The sequence below is a fragment of the Stegostoma tigrinum genome, chromosome 10 (genome assembly GCF_030684315.1).
Source record: "Stegostoma tigrinum isolate sSteTig4 chromosome 10, sSteTig4.hap1, whole genome shotgun sequence".
In the NCBI taxonomy this organism is placed as follows: domain Eukaryota; kingdom Metazoa; phylum Chordata; class Chondrichthyes; order Orectolobiformes; family Stegostomatidae; genus Stegostoma; species Stegostoma tigrinum.
In genome coordinates, this window is record NC_081363.1 from 45,992,534 (window position 1) to 46,009,122 (window position 16,589).

The 16,589-nt window shown below is 39.3% G+C and overlaps 2 protein-coding genes across 5 annotated transcripts in view; one reads left to right on the forward strand and one right to left on the reverse strand.

Moving 5' to 3' along the window:
* Nucleotides 1-14,716, reverse strand: part of txndc16 (thioredoxin domain containing 16) — a 92,797-nt gene extending 78,081 nt beyond the window's left edge. For 2 of the 3 annotated variants that reach the window (XM_059649152.1, XM_048538363.2), the window contains exons 1-6: nt 14,459-14,605; nt 10,788-11,032; nt 8,101-8,183; nt 7,294-7,367; nt 4,177-4,251; nt 1,207-1,328 (exon numbers count right to left, since the gene is read on the reverse strand). In XM_059649152.1, the coding sequence (XP_059505135.1) occupies nt 1,207-1,328; nt 4,177-4,251; nt 7,294-7,367; nt 8,101-8,183; nt 10,788-10,944 (511 nt within the window). In that variant the 5' untranslated portion in view covers nt 10,945-11,032; nt 14,459-14,605. Of the gene's footprint in view, nt 1-1,206; nt 1,329-4,176; nt 4,252-7,293; nt 7,368-8,100; nt 8,184-10,787; nt 11,033-14,458; nt 14,606-14,641 lie in introns of those variants that run through there. The other variant, XM_048538362.2, reaches the window with a different exon arrangement.
* A 225-nt stretch (nt 14,717-14,941) lies between these two features.
* gpr137c (G protein-coupled receptor 137c) overlaps nt 14,942-16,589 on the forward strand; it is a 42,471-nt gene continuing 40,823 nt past the window's right edge. For both annotated transcript variants that reach the window (XM_048538042.2, XM_048538041.1), the window contains exon 1: nt 14,942-15,389. In XM_048538042.2, coding sequence (XP_048393999.1) covers nt 15,036-15,389 — 354 coding nt within the window. In that variant the 5' untranslated portion in view covers nt 14,942-15,035. The remainder of the gene's footprint in view (nt 15,390-16,589) is intronic.

A 16,589-nucleotide genomic window follows, 5' to 3' on the forward strand; every position in this document is an offset into this window, starting at 1 on the left:
GGAGTAAAAATGTCAATTCCAAGGCCAGGCTTTTGTAAAAATTCAGCTATAATTTTTAAGCAATGCATTACAACACAAAACACAATGTTAAAAAGATAAACATAATCACCTTATTATAAAATACGTAAATTTCACATCATCCTCAAAAAATTACTTGTGGGTGAAATTTAGTTATGAACAAAAAGAAATGGCTGGGAATAAAAACAGCATCCACCTAGCAGCTTGAATGTTAAATGGATACCAGTCAGTGTTACCATTCCATTAGCACACTTTCAAGTGATATAATAGGCAATCATGTCAGGCAGGCACTGCTATGTTCACCAGTTTCATCCTCCTAAGAAGACCCTTTATTTCAGTTTGTGGAATCTCAAGTTTGTGAGAGTTTACTAAATCTTCAAGCTGAGAGAGTTTGTGTAGATATTTTCAAGCTATCAGAACAGAAGAGGTTTCGGTAACTGGATCTGGAAAGGATCATCAAAACTGGAAAGTCAGTTGGATAAGAAATTAAAGAGTTAAAATCAAAGTGATACTTTACTAGTATTGATTATCCTGAAACGGTATTGCTAGGAAAAAGGTCAAACACTTCTTGCTGATGGTGTTAAGATCCCTCTGTATTTTTTGTCTCTTTTGTGCAATAAAAATGTTTTGTTAAGGAATATTGACAATCTTATGTAAATGTGTTCTGCGACCACATTAATCATGCACAACTATTAAATGATATGTTAAGCCAGGTTTCACTCTGGTATCATCAGGGAACGTAACAGGACAAAGAGATCTAGGATAGATTCAAGTACTACAGAGATGTAGACAAAGAATCCATTGTTTGTGTTATTCGGACTCCACTGGAGTATGGCATTTCCACAGAGTTTGGCCACAAAGGGGTGGAGAGGAGATTGACCAAACTAAACATCAGGGAGCCGCTAAGGAAAACACTGTTGTGAAGGATGCCATAAATGAACCTGCCTAAGATAACCTCTGTGCTAGGACAGGGTGGAAAACAATCAATGGGAAGTGGCGTAGAACAGTTTCACCAGCACTGGCTGAAACTGGAATTTGTATAGAATAATATTACAAAAAAGACAACAAAATAATTACTATTTATTAATTAATTCCTCAGAATTAATCATTCTTCTCAGGATTTCTGTGCTTTCTGGCAGAATACAAATCAAATACACTAAACTTTAAGTTAATTTGTTTTAACAATACCTGGGACGCCGATTGCTCGTACAAATGTAAAGATGACATCACCACGTCCTTTCATACCATTTTCAATGTCATGAAGATCCATCAATGAGTACACATACTTTATCTCATTGAACAGCAAAATACTATAACAAAGCAATATATATTCAGAGACATCTGAGAAATTCATAAAACTAAAGAACTCTATCTAATTGAAGATTCCTTAACACTGCAAAAAAAGCACAGATGACATTATAAACTTAACAGCAAATACTAATGCACAATTAAGCCTAGAGGAAGGCAGCATAAAAACGCAAAACTTAGTAATTACTGCAAACTCTCAATGACGTATTTACAGAGTTGTACAATATTAAAAAGTACTACAACTGCAATGTCAAATTGAAATAAAGTGATGTTATTAAAGAACCATTCGTGCTGACTGCAAGCTGGTTATTCTGCATGATATCTGACACTCAAACTGTTGTGGACTTCAGATATGTGGAAAACAAACAAATAGTTTTCGAATAATATTGTCTATTAGGATCTTAGCTTAAAGTGAGTTTGAAAGCACCAAGTGTCAATTTCATTTCTGTGTGGTTATGTTTCACCAAGGGTGGTACCAAGCATACAATAATTGCTGTCAGCAGGCAGAAACTTAGCACATTGCAAAAGTTTCCAATCTTGATTAATACACAAGATTCTTGCTAGAAAGCTTGCATACTTGTTCAGGACAACAACACGATCAATTACAATATTCCCACAGAAAAGTAATTTTACTACACTTATATTTAAAGAATATTTTAAGGACATGATGCCGAGGGAAGTAGGTGCTCACAGAACTATGACCCAAAAACAGTTTATCTATAGGGGAAATCCTAGTTGGGAGGAAACATCTTGCTTAGTATTTACCATTGATGTTCCCGTAAAGAATTTCTAATCAATCACATTGGAATTCACAATCTAATCCAAACAATGAACCCGCGACTAATACTATCAAATTAAAATGCTCTCAGCAACTTTTCATGCATCAGACATATACAGATATTTTAATTAACCTGTTCAGTCATGTTATTATGCACCTCTAGAGCAGGTATGAACCCTGGCCTTCTGGCCCATAGGTAGGGATACCAGCACTTCTTCATTTGAACCAACCCCCACTGTGTCCCCATCTCCCTTCTCCCTTCCCCCTCCCCCTCTCTCTCACACACACACACACACACACACACACACACACACACACACACACACACACAATGACCTAGAATATGAGTAAATATGTATATAGTAGAGAACAGAGGTTGATACTTAAAAGAACATACGACTGAGCTCGGACTTTTCTCTCTGGAGGGAAGGAGGAAGAGAGATGACCTGATCGGGGTGTACAAGGTAATGAGAGGCATGGATAGAGTCGATAGCCAGAGACTTTTCCCCAGGGCAGGATTGACTGCCACGAGGGGTCATAATTTTAAGGTGTTAGGAGGAAGGTATAGAGGAGATGTCAGAGAGAGGTTCTTCACCCAGAGAGTTGTGAGCGCATGGAATACTTTGCCAGTGGTAGTCGTGGAAGCGGAATTATTAGTGACATTTAAACGACTGCTGGACATGCACATGAAAAACAGTGAATTGAGGGGAATGTAGGTTAGGTTATTTTATTTTTGGATTAGGATTATTCCACAGCACAACATCGTGGGCCAAAGGGCCTGTACTGTGCTGTACTTTTCTATGTTCTATGTTCTAAAACATCTGTCAACAGTCAAAGACCTATTTGATATATGAAGAAAAAATAATGATAACCAGTTGAAGGCAAAATCTCATTGAAAATGCATAGTGCACTTCGGTTTGGAAGCATTTAGTTTTTTGAGCAAAGGAGCCTTGAAGCATTTCTTTTCATAAATCAGGGATGTGCATCAGAACCAAGCAAAAAGGAAAAGATGTTTGTGTTTGCTCTGATCTAATGCAATAGTTCAGCATTTCAACATCCTGATCATCTGACTTTGTAAAGAATTACTAATTCAATTTCTAACTCGCACACACTCGGTACTTCACAACTGATGAATTCTTTTTTCAAATATAAATACTACTGTACTGTGTAAATAAAGGAAGCAGCTGACGTGTGTGGGGCTTGGTGCCACAAACAGCAAAGCTGAATGAATATTTAGCCTAATAACAAAGAACTGGAGGAACAAAAACAAAAACAAAAACAGAAACAAAAATTCAGAGAATTTTCTGAATATGGGTCCGAACCCGAAACATCAGCTTTCCTGTTCCTCTGATGCTGCCTGGCCTGCTGTGTTCCTCCAGCTGTTATCTCAGACTCCAGCCTCTGCAGTTCTTGTTATCCCAGTGAATATTCAGTGTTTTGGTGGAAGTTGTGAAAACATGTTGGGCTAGACAACGGAGCTGAAGGAAAGTGTCTTAGGATGAAGGGTCCAGGCCTGAAATGTCAGCTTTTGTGCTCCTAAGATGCTGCTTGGCCTGCTGTGTTCATCCAGCTCCACACTTTGTTATCTTAGAACCTCACTAATCTGGATTAAGAAAAAAAGTGAATTCCCACTGTTGATTAATATTCCAAGACACATGTGGGTGAAAAAAAATGTTCTTCTTGTGATGACATTCAAGTACATACAGAGGAAAGGACCAATTAAAGGGTTAAATTTTATCTGTACTAATTAAAATGCTGGGTTGACATCTGACCTCTCCTTTCATACGTAGTGGTCATAAGACACATGCTAGAAGGAAATATGGTAAAAACTGTGATTCAACAGAAGATCAATTCTATCCAGTTCTCTCAATCAAAGGTTTTCGTCTTTCCAACTAATAAAATAAATTATCTTGCATGCATGGAGCCTTAAATTCAGGAGTACAGCACAACACACATCAACCTCTGGAAACGTCGAAACTTTATTTACTTTATATGAGTATTCAATCCTATCATTTTCACTAAATGAACTAACTGAATTTAAACTGGAACAAACTATTTAAGGACATACTTACAATAATATATTTGCTACAATTGCATCCACATCAAACAATGTATCAGTTGCAAAACTCCTGAGCATTAGATTACCTCTATTAAAAGAGAAAACAAATAAATATGTTTAAGTATCAGTTAGAAGTTTTCATTAAACAGTTAGTTTAATAAACCACAATATTTTTACATGTGGAATTACATCTTTGTATCCCTGCACATTTTCGTTGAACCGTGCCATTAGGTTAATGTTGCCTCATCCCATCCATTCCACCAAAAGGCACTACCTCACAGTTGTTTAATTCTTTATTCCTCTAGCCTGTCCATTCTGCTGGCCTACCTATGTATTGTTACAATTCATCAGGATCATCCTCACTATTCACCACACCTCCAATGTTGATATCATTAAGAAGTTTTGAAATATTTTCCAGCACTAATCCTTGGTGAAACACTACTATCATCCTCCTGACTGATAAATCATTTAACACAGCACATTGCTTTCTGTTTATCAGTCGACCCAACTTTGTTAATCAACCTATCACATGGCAATTTTGCAGTTTCCTACAATCCCTATGGATAAAATCCAGTGCCTTCCCTTTATTCACCATTTCTGTTACTTCATCAAAACATTCACCTAAATTGGTCAAGCACAATTTTCCTTCTGCAAGTCCTTGCTGGCACCTTTTATTGAACTCCTAGCTCTCCAAGGGTGTGTACATTTTGTCACTTATTCTTGTTTATGAAACTTAACCACCTCATATTAAGCAGCCTAGCCGGTAGCTGCTAGAAATATTCTTGAAATAGCTTGAGAAAGGCCAATATCCCATGATCAAGTCACCCTTTCTTCACATGTGGAGAGTTCTTGACAGTCAACTACTCAGAGCCAGCTCTGAGTGAATAGAGCCTCTGACACTCCTGTTTGTATCTGTCAGCTAAGGCTCTCTGATTTGATCAGATTGACAGCCCCAGTCATGGAACTCATATTCTATAAGGTCCACCTGGCTAACCTTGTTACAAGTCTGCACCACGCCCACCCCCCCCCCCCCCCACCCACCCCCCCCCCACCCCCCCAGGTGTGAGAACATAGACATAGAACATAGTCCCTCCTGGGTTGTTTTAGCACTGGATCAGGTTCTTCCAACTCTGTCTCTGATGCAGATGATGTATAAGGCATAGTAGCTTGCCTCTTGTGCCCAAAGTGCCTCAGAAGAAATTCATTCTCCTCTTCAGGCAGCAAGGCAGAGACTTTCACCATGTCAATCTCAGATTCAGAGCTATCTTTAACACTAGATGGGCAGGGAGAACCCACAGGTCCTGCAACACTAGGAAAGGCAGGCAAAGAGCCAGGTATGTTTTGCTCCGGCACTGCTTGCAAGTTTGCAGCTTTCATCTGTTCCACGTGCTTGTACAGGACCATCAAATCTAGCCAAACTTCATATATCACTGGACCTGACCCCGGATCAACCATGCCTCTTGTCCATGCAGTGCCATTCCCGTGGTTTCTACACCAAACTTTGTCTGAGAGGTAGGCGGTCTCTCTCACTTACAGGAGTCTTATGTCCTGTACTGGTGTTCTTAATGCTGTTTAACCACCTCCCTCAAGGTCCAGAAAGATCAGATTTGATCTGGCGCAGAATCTTCTCTCCATGAGCAACTCTACTGGAGCAATCACTGTAGTTGTGTGAGGGGCAGTCCTTTAATCAAATAGAAACTGGGATACTTTGGTACCTAATGAAGCTGCAGGCTGTTTCTTTAAGCCTGCCTTCAAAAGTTTGGACTGCTCTTTCTGCCGTTCCATTGGATGATGGTTGGGATGGAACTGTCCATATATTACAAATACCATTGGACTTTAGGAAATACTCAAATTCCCTATGTCATTTACTGAAATATTGCAAAGGCTGATGATACCCCAAATGGCAGTCTCATACATTGACGCAAAACCTTAACATGCATGACTCATGTTCTTCTTCATGAAGGACAGCCCACCTGCCAGATTTATGTATTAGTTCTCTATGTAAGGAATTGGGTATTTATCCAGCTATGAAAAACAGTTTTCCATTTTGCTAAAAGCCCCACTAAGGCAAACCGGCCAGTGAGGCTTCATAATCAGTATGACTGGTGCTGCTCATTCCACAAACTAGGCAGGTTTGGTGATTCTGTCACTTTCCAGCTTTCTGCCTCTACTTTTGCCCATAAGGCAAATGATACTGGACAGCTCTTACAGAATCGTGCAATTGCTTCCTAGTCAATATGCAAGGTGGCCTTGGCTCCTTTGATAATCCCTAAACCTTCCTGAAAAACATTCGGGTATTTAACTAGGACTTCACTCAGGCTGCCGTGTTCTAATTGAGAGATGCTGAGCCAATCCCGGTGAATCTTTCTCAATCATTGGCACCTATCAAGCCTAAGCCTGAGCCTTTTCCCATAATCAGTGATATCTGAGCCCACGTTTTCTCATAAGAGATCAGAACCAAAGTCGTACACTTAATCTTTAAAGGTTCCCAACACAGCTTCAAAGCATCAACTTCTCAGAAAACACCACTGTAAAGTGCTCTAGTTTTGCCTGTACCCTATGCATAGGTTTTCATCACTTTCCTTAACAGATCTCCCACCAAGCGTCTTACTCCCACTCGCTAACTGAAACCTAGATAGAGGATCTTTGGATTCCCTTTTTACACTAACTTCAGTTTTATTCTTATTGCCAAGCTCATTTTTCTGTTCACTTCCCCCGTCAATTTATGGTATATGGCCTGGGTCTCACTTGAATAATTCACAAATCACTCATCCTTTTTTCTTTCATCATTTTGTTTATCTGCCTGACTAAAAAGAGCCCAGGATTTTGATCTCCCTGCATTTTGCTATTGTTAGATTATTCCTAGTCTGTATTTTAAACATTTTTTCCTTAAGATCTCGCATTACACAAACCTCATGAAAAGCTAAAATCAATGCGATTTCTCAGGAGCTTCCAACCTTATTGATTGTTGATTCCTTAGGAATGATATGGCAAACTGCACTGACAAATATATTTTTTTTCATTATAAACTGCAAGGGAACAAAGAAATTAGCTGGACTCGAAGTAAGTAATTGAAATAAAAACTTTCTGGTGTTTGACATAGTAAATAGTTATAAATATATCAAATTACCGGAAAAGATATGCTTTCTTCAGGACATCTTCATCTTCACAATATTTTGGTACTGCTTCCCTGGCACAGTCGACCTACAAAACAAAGCAATGTTTTATAGTGGGATAACACAATACTGATAACACAGTAAAATGGCTATCAACCTAAAATTGCCTCTCTTTCAAAACTGTATTCTAAGAAAACATTTTTCTGCTAATTTTCTCTTCCGTAGAACACGACCACGTAGAAGCCAGTTGATTGATATAATTATTCAGGGTAAGGCTTCGATGCTACACCAGCTCATACTTAGTTCACGCTGGCTGTAATCTATGTGTTCAATACCTATTAGTAAAGTTGTTTCCTAAGGCATCTTCTGGTGTTTTGCACCTTTACTGAGTCTACTTATTTTTAGAAGCAAATATACCTTAACTCCTGCAATAGTACTGTAGGAGAGGCATAAAAGCAACTCAGCTAGCACTTCTATCAATTTTTATTCTCAGCAGGTAACCTCTAATTAGTGTCTTTGTAGGTCAAGATGTTTTAAAGTCAAAACCCAAGGCTGTACAATGCAAGATAATTGAATCTGTATTCCACAATTGTAGAATGACATTAGAGCTGCAATGTGATACAGAGTGTAATATCTGGATTGTTGTATTTTATTTTCATTGTTTTACATTAATATTACCATTAATATTTAATTACATTTTCCTAAAGGAAAACGAGAACTAGGTTTCTCTCCCCACAACCCGCAGTTTTGTATACTTATCACCTAACACTCAAAGAAAAATCACTCTTTAAATATATTGCAGAGAAGTAATTTTAAATCACCTGAGCGACTGCGATGCCATACTCTTCAAGTGATTCTGATGATTTTTCGAGTTGTTGAAGAAAATGTCTTGTAGATGGATTTGCTGAAACAAGGAAATAAATGATGCTTCTACTGGTTTGAATTTAGTCTTATAATTCCTCTACAGCTCATGGTAGGCCAAAGGTGAAGAAAAACTCATTCTACCTCCTCTTAAAATAGCTTCCTTGCTTACCTTTATGTAAGTTCAATTTGCCTGAGGTAATTTGGAACAATAACATTTTTAATAAAGAGGGAGAGTGAGCAAGAAGATAACTCCCATTGATATAGAGCCATTCATATTCATATTATAACCCCACAGTAAAGTACTTTTGAGGAATATTCAGGACTATTTTGTGGGAAAAGATGGCAACTTATATATTGAACAAAGACCAAATAAAATTACAGCAACGGAACTGGCCCTTCGGCCTTTCAAGCCCATGCCAATCCAGATTGTCTATCTAAACCTGTCACCTATTTTCCAAGGATCTGTATCCCTCTGCTCCCAGCTCATTCCTGTATCTGTTTAGATATGTCTTAAATGATGCTATCATGCCCACCTCTACCAGCTCCACTGGCAATGCATTTCAGGCACCCGCCACCCTCTGCGTAAAGAACTTTCCATGCGTATCTCCCTTAAAATTTTCCCCTCTCACCAAGAAATAGTGACCCCTAGTAATCGAGCCCCCCACTCTGGGGAAAAAAGCTTCTTGCTATCCACACACACATATCCATATACACACACACACAAAACCCTACAAACAGCAGTGAAGTAACTTTTTTTATTCATTCACGGGATGAGGGCACCACCACCGAGGCAGCATTTGTTGCCCATTCCTAATTTCCCAGAGGGCAGTTAAGAATCTACCACATTGCTGTGAGTCTGGAGTCACATGTAGGCCAGACCAGGTAAGGATGGCAGTTCCCTTCCCTAAAGGGCATTAGTGATCCAGATGGGTTTTTCCCGACAATCAACAAAGGACTCACGGTCATCATTAGATTCTACATTCCAGATATTTTATTGAATTCAAATTCCACCATCTGCTGTGGCAGGATTTGAACCTGGGTCTCCAGAATGTTGTCTGGCCTCTGGATTTACAGTCCAGCAATAATACCACAAGGCCATCACATCCACATTAAATGACCAGATAATTTTGTTAAATGATTCTGGTTGAGGGACAGATATTAGCACAAACAACAACTCCCATTTATTTAGGTCCTTTAACAAAACAAAATGTCCCAGGTGCTTCACAGAAGCACGTTAAAACTAAGTCTAACATTAGCCGCAGAATGACCATAACAGGGCAGATGACCACAGGCTCAGTCCGAGGTTAACATAATGAAGAAAGTGAAGAAGAGATGAAAAGATATTTAGGGAGGTAAATCTGGAGATGAAGGCCTAGGCCGATGAAACCACAGGCACCAATGATGGAGAAATTAAACGTAGATGCTTAAAAGGCTAGTCAGTGTAAAAGTAGCACAGATAACCTGAAGGATGTAAGACTGGAGCAGGTTGCAGAGGTAGGTAAGGATAATGTTTTGAAGGGATTTGAAAGCAAAGATGAGAGTTTTAAAAAGGGGTCTTGCTTACCAGGAGGACAATGCAGGTCTGAAATGTCTGAACTAGATTTGGTGCAAGTTAAGACATTGGAAGCAGAGTTTGGGATTTATTGTGTATAAAATGTGAAAAATGCAAGGCCTGCTAGGAGTATATAGGAATAAGAAATGCCCTGTTTTTTCTGCAAATAGTGGCATGGGGACTTCCATGTAGTACAAATTGGTACAGAACCCCAGTTTAATGTCACATTCATTCTGCAGTATCTCTGACATTGCAGCAATTGTTCAGTATTGCATCAGTCCAGATTATGTAGGTGCCATCCTGCAATCCTATGACACAGAGGCAAGCGTGCAACAACTAAGCCAAGACTTGGGAACATAAAAGGGGAAATTATAAAAATTATCATCCGCAGGATCTGTTAGATAACGAGCGTCCTTCATCAGGGCGACTTACCTCAAACTATTTTGTTTTATTTTATTTCAAAATAAAACTGAAATGAACAGTAAAATTCAGGAGAATAATTCTATAAGAAAACTCAACTTAAAAGCTACACTGATTCTTTTCAGGAGGTTATTACTGTCCAGTCAAGGAGCAGAAAGAAGTTTATACATTTCTTCCAGGGTTGGAATTTAATTTAAAAATAAAATTAAGTAAACATGATTGAGTTATGTTTTCAAGACTGAGTTGATCCTAGGCTTTAGCATACTTTTCTATTTAATGTATTTGTGCTTTAAAGAAATGTGCTTAGATTTGGTGCCATCTAAATGTAGAGTAAACGTCTCACATTGTCAAAACCTTAAAGCCAATCTTGGAAAAGTATCAATGACAGCATGACATTTCTCAGTCCTACTCCAGTCACTCTTATAGCCTTGGAGAAACTATGAATTTAGTAGCATGCAGTTCAGAAGCATGAGCAGATTCATCTCGGTCACAATTATCAGAGATCTAAAATGGAGCAATCACAAACTCAAGATGAACAGTGTTTGTCAGTTTATCCAAAACAAGCATAAGAGTTTCCAAACATAACCAATCCAGGGAATGGCTGAACAATCTTGAAATTTAACTTTATGCAGCATTCTGTTTTAAACATTTCCCAAGCCAGCTCATACGTACCTGTTTTTTTGAAATATATTAAAGATGTTTTTCCTGACTGTAGAATGTTAATGAAGTCTTGCTGATTTAAGGAACGCAATTTCTTTGTACAAATAATTACATTAAAAAACGCAACATATAGTAATATCAAGCAATGGTAGGAATGCCATTGGACCATTTTAACTGATAGACAAAGGCAGTTCAGATCCGAAGAATTGCTTAAAAGTGTTGAATGAATTCCTCAACAGCATTGTTAATATTGCAATCTGAAAAACAGAAATTAGCAATAATAACTAAAATATATTTCAAAAATAACATTCATTTTCCTACAATGCTTCATAATGTTGCCAGTCCCATACATTTAGGCCTAAATGAATACATTATAAGTTAGAATAGCTCCAGTGTATCAGTCACACAGAAGTTACATAAAAACTGGTCCTCTCATTCTAAGGTAACCACGGTGTGCAGCAGCAAATGTTGAACTAGGGTGGACTAAGTCAGAAGTCACACAACACCAGGTTATACTCGAGCAGTTTATTTGAAGTCACAAGCTTTTGGAGGGCTACTCCTTCGTCAGGTGAAGTAACTAACAAATCTGCTCTTTAAGAGTTTACTATTCTGAATATTCACAAACTTTTTTCAAAATTCCTCCACAATTCAATTTACTCTGTATCACATCTTAGCAAAAATTAGAAAATGTCAACTTTTTAAAATAAAGTTCATTTTCCTAGTTCGAAGATCAGTGAATTTTTTAAAATATAACTAACACTTCCAAAAACGCATTTTACAACAGTAATGCTTTGAAAGAAAATGAAAATCTATTACTGAGAATCAAAAGGGATACATGAACTTGCAATAACAAGGTGTACAGCTGGATGAATATAGCAGGCCAAGCAGCATCAGGGGAGCAGGAAGGCTGTTCATATGAACTTGCAATATTAGTTAACTTAAATCAGGCTGGTAGGGTTTCAATTAAGTAAGGGTTTCAATTTTTAAGTCTTCATTATCACCATTGAAAATCAACTGGAATACATTCAGTGTCTGTAACTAAATAAAAATACGGGCAGATAGTTTTCTTCCATGTTAGGAAAATGGAAGTATATGACAACCCATGAGAGAGGTGGGTTTTCAACGAAAGACCTTAAAGCAGGAGGAGGAAATAGACAGACTATGAGTTTAAGCAGGGAATTCCGAACTGAAGTATAGACTAGGTAGGGAGCTGAGGTGGGATTCAAAAAGGCGGATTCACAGGAGTAGTGTTGGAGCACAGGTTTTGCAAGACAGAAGTATGTTACCTAAGTAGGAAGAGATATTAAATATTGAATCAGAGGCTTTGGAGGAGTGACGGGTGAGTGTTAATATTAAGTAATAGAATACAGACAGGAGAACATCAGAAGAGCTAAAATTCATGGAGCATAGGGAGGTCTTCCTATAAAGCATTACAATAATGAAGTCTGAAGCTGATAGACACACAGAAGCCTGCTCTATCAGACAGTACGGCAGCAGAAACAAAACACAGAATGGAAGTGGAACAAGTCTTCATGATGGAGCAGATACGAAACAGTGTCAAATTGCATGTTGAGGTTGGAACTTTGTGGGTCAATTTAAGAGTGGGTGACCAGACCGGGAGATGTGATTGGTGTCAAGCAGGCAGGGACGGAAGACAATGCCAATGTGCTTCAAATGGTCAAAAAAGTACAAGGATAATGCTCTGCACAATCACAAAGGATGTCATTTGTGATTTTCATTAAGCCATTTTGATGATGCTGCTGTGATGTAAGCCTGATTAGAGAGATTCAGCAAAGTTACAAGATCAGCATTTTCTGGAAGACAAAAATATATTCAAAGATTTTGCAGAAGGAAGAAAAATTGGAGCTCAGGTGTAGCTTTGCAATGAGACAGGGGTCAATGATGGGCATTTTGAGAATGAGGATGATGCAGGCAATTTTGAAATACCTGGGAAGTGGGAATTTTTTGCAGAACCAGCAAGCTAGAAAGAAGACTAGGTAATCATTGGGTTCATGGGATGGAACGTAAAGAAGAAGGGAGATAAAAGTTTCATTTATAAAGTGAGCTTGGAAAGAGCAAGGGACGAAATAGAAAAAATACAAGTTTACAACTATTCAGTCTGCCTACCCCTCTCTCCCTATTTATTTCAGAATCCTCTTCCCATCCCCCTTTTCTGGTGAAAGGTCTAGGCCTGAAACATCAGCTTTTGTGCTCCGAAGATGCTGCTTGGCCTGCTGTGTTCATCCAGCTCCACACTTTGTGATCTCGGATTCTCCAGCATCTGCAGTTCCCATTACATCTGATACAATTTTAATCCCACTGCGAAGCTTCTTCCAGGATGCCTAACCTTAAGAAGTTACCCTCCTCCCTCCGGACCAACCGCAGGGGATCACTCTCCCACTGCAACTCTCTTGTTGTCTCTTCGGCCTTGAAACTGCTCGACCATGTCCTGAAGCAAACCAGGTATCACAGCCACAGTACCTTCCTCACCTCCATTTCCTACCTACTAACCTCATCCCACCCCCTTGACCTGTCCAACCTCCCCAGACTGGCCTATCCCCTCCCCACCTATAGGCTCCTCTCCACCTATTTTCTCCTCTATCCATCTTTGGACCACCTCCCCCTCTCCCTATTTATTTCAGAATCCTTTCCCCATCCCCCTTTTCTGATGAAGGGTCCAGGCCCAAAAAGTCAGCTTTTGTGCTCCTGAGATGCTGCATGGCCTTGCTGTGTTCATCCAGCTCCACACTTTGTTATCAAAAACCTAGTAGGGTTTGAACTGTTGAGTAAGGGAAAGAAAATGATAGCGGGGAACATCACATACAATTAAATACATGGTCTCAATCAAAGTGACCAACTGTTAAGCTTCTCACATATTATTGGGAGTTAAGATTGGAAAGGGACAGGGAAACAGAATTGAAGCCCTCATTATGTTTCATGCAGCCCTACCTAATTCTAAGGTAATTTCCCTTGCACTTGATTGGTCAAAACTAAGAGCTATATTTAAAAGAATGACCAGGATTCAAGGAAAGGTTTTGCTATTTAACACTTCAGATTCTGTTAATCACTTCTGCCTGAATTTGCCTTAGCACTTTTTCAGTGTTGATTGACTATTGTTGTCCCCAGTATTTTATCTGTTTTAACACGTATGTGGAAATTACAATATGAAAACAGGCTAGTCAGCCAACGAGCCACGTTGTTGTTAAAGCTCTACAAAGGAAGCATTCGGAACAAAAACCCAGAAGTTGCTGGAAAAACTCAGCAGGTCTGGTAGACTGTGAAGAAAAAACAGTTAACGTTTCGAACGGTGACCCTTCCGCAGAACTGGAAGCAGTCGAATCCTTTATACCTGCCTAGCTCCCATATCTTGACTTTTCTTTCAACCGCCCAGCTAAACACTCATTCATGTTGCAACTCGAAGGTCTCAGGTCCCATCGTAGCGCATTCCACAGCCTCATTACTCTGTATCAAAAACATTTCTCCAGCTTACATTTCATCTTACAGCTGTTATTGTAATTAAGACCTTCCAAACATACAAGCCAGGCTCCTCCTACCTATTCTGTCTAATCCCTTCACGATTTAAAACAAGGCAACATCATTTCTAATCTATTTTAATTAAGATATTCAAGTCTTGAAGTGGTTTTTCAGCCCCCAGTTATAGGGTTTGGTGATTCATGTTTTACCTGTAAATAATACCGATGCGACTTCTTTATGGGCTTCCTTAAAAGGCAAATTCAGCTATAACTATTGCATATAATTGTGCTTACTTTTGAACACCATGGAGATTATTATCAATGAATAAAAGAAAATAAAACGCATTCGTTCTGTGCAAGCCCCTCACCCTCATTCCCATTGTGAGACCTCACCTCGGAACGTGCAGCTCGGAGAGTTCCATTGCTAAATCCCCGCCTCAAGCTCTCGCTGATTGGCGTATTCATTGCCATTTCACGATGCAATGTTCTATTGGCTAATAATAATGTCAGTCAAATACAAAGCCTCTTCCGGTAACGGCGGTGTTTTCTAAATACGCATGCGCATGTTTAAGAACCCGCCCTCCGCCCAATCCCGTTCGCTGTTCCCATGAGTGATGGTGAGTGCTGGCCGGAACGCACCAATGAATGTCCGGAGAGGGCGGGGCGGGTCGCTGGCCTGTTGTTTCGTGTTGTTGAAGGACGGGAGGCAGTGGCTGGATGGCTGGGGATTGAAAGAGTCGGGTCGGTGCAGTAATAAGGATAGCCTGGCTCTGGATAACTCGAAAACATGTCTCTGCAGAGTTCCGTGGCTCCAGATAAGCCGATCAAGACTGCAGTGCCCCCCTCAGTGGAGCTGGGCTTGACTGTGGTTTACACCGCTCTATACTCTCTGCTTTTCCTCTTTGTTTACCTGCAGCTCTGGCTGGTCTTGCACTACAAGCACAAGCGCTTCAGTTACCAGACGGTGTTTTTGTTTCTGTGTCTGTTCTGGGCGGGCCTGAGGACTACGCTCTTTTCTTTTTACTTCAAAAATTGTGTTCAGGCCAACCAGTTGGAGCCTTTGCCTTACTGGCTGCTGTATTGTTTCCCTGTGTGTTTGCAGTTCTTCACGCTGTGTCTACTAAACCTTTATTTTGCACAGGTAAGTGTTTACAGAAGGAGACAAAGGAGTAAAAACAGATTCGTTTTCATGCTGGTTTTGCTTATTCTCGGTGGATCATGACACAGTTGCGTTTGCAAGAGACTGCAGATTCATCGTGCTGGTGTTAGGAAACTGTCTTTGTTCTTTCGACGCTCTATATCCCGTTCGCAACGCCGAATAATTCTGAAATGCAAGTCGGTTTGCAACATGCGTCTTCTTGGTGTACCAATTTCCCAGCTCATATTGTTTGTCACCTAAAATAGTGCTTAGGTTCGAGGGATAGAAGCGATATATAGCTGGACAGCTTACCTTAATATTCTAAGCGAACAGTTGTTTCAAAGTAACAAGTAACATGGAGAAGCGTGTCATTCTGATTTTAAATAAATGTCTATTATGACGTTCGCTGATTTGACTGCTCGCTGCCTTTTCAGTACTGAGCTCCGCTGTTTATTGTCAGGAAAACGTTTTTAAACATTACTTTTCTGAAATTCTGTTGCCAATGACATATTCTGCCATTGCAATAGTTGCTGAAAATCTCTTACTCAATGCAACGCATTTCAGTCAGTAATCTGACATTCTTTTGTTCTAGCCTCATGTAACCGACAAATTGTGCCATTTCGTGACTAAAAAGTCAGTTTCCAGTTATTTAAACTTCTTTCTTAATTTATTGAAAGAAGCAGAATTACAAAGATGCGTTATCAGACCAGTCTTTCTGTAGTTATCAAATTGTTGAGGACTCAGTTGTTGTGCAACGATGAGCGTATTTCAAAAGTCCAATTTTAATTCCTTGCTTACTCAGCATTAGCAATGTTTCTGTAGGACATGTAACATTAATTGAAATTCATTTTTTTTGAACTTGAAGTTTGTTATCTATAATGCAAATATACCACTGTAAAGAAATACATTTCGTTTGTTCTGAACAGTAAATTTGTCAGAAAAATTGACCTGACGAGGTGATCCACCTCTGGGTTAGGATATTCTTACCTGGTCATGACCCCTGTCGATCTGATCTAACTTCGAACTTTCACTATAGCTAGTTGAAAAACAAAATGTTAATGATTCGTGCACAGATTTTTAAATATGGGAATTACGCAGAACTGCAAAGGTAAGTTTTTTTTTTAGGAGTATTTCCTGTAACTTGTAAATACCCCAAGCAGCTACCTAAGTGTTACTGAGTTCTGCCACTTCTGACAGGCTAAA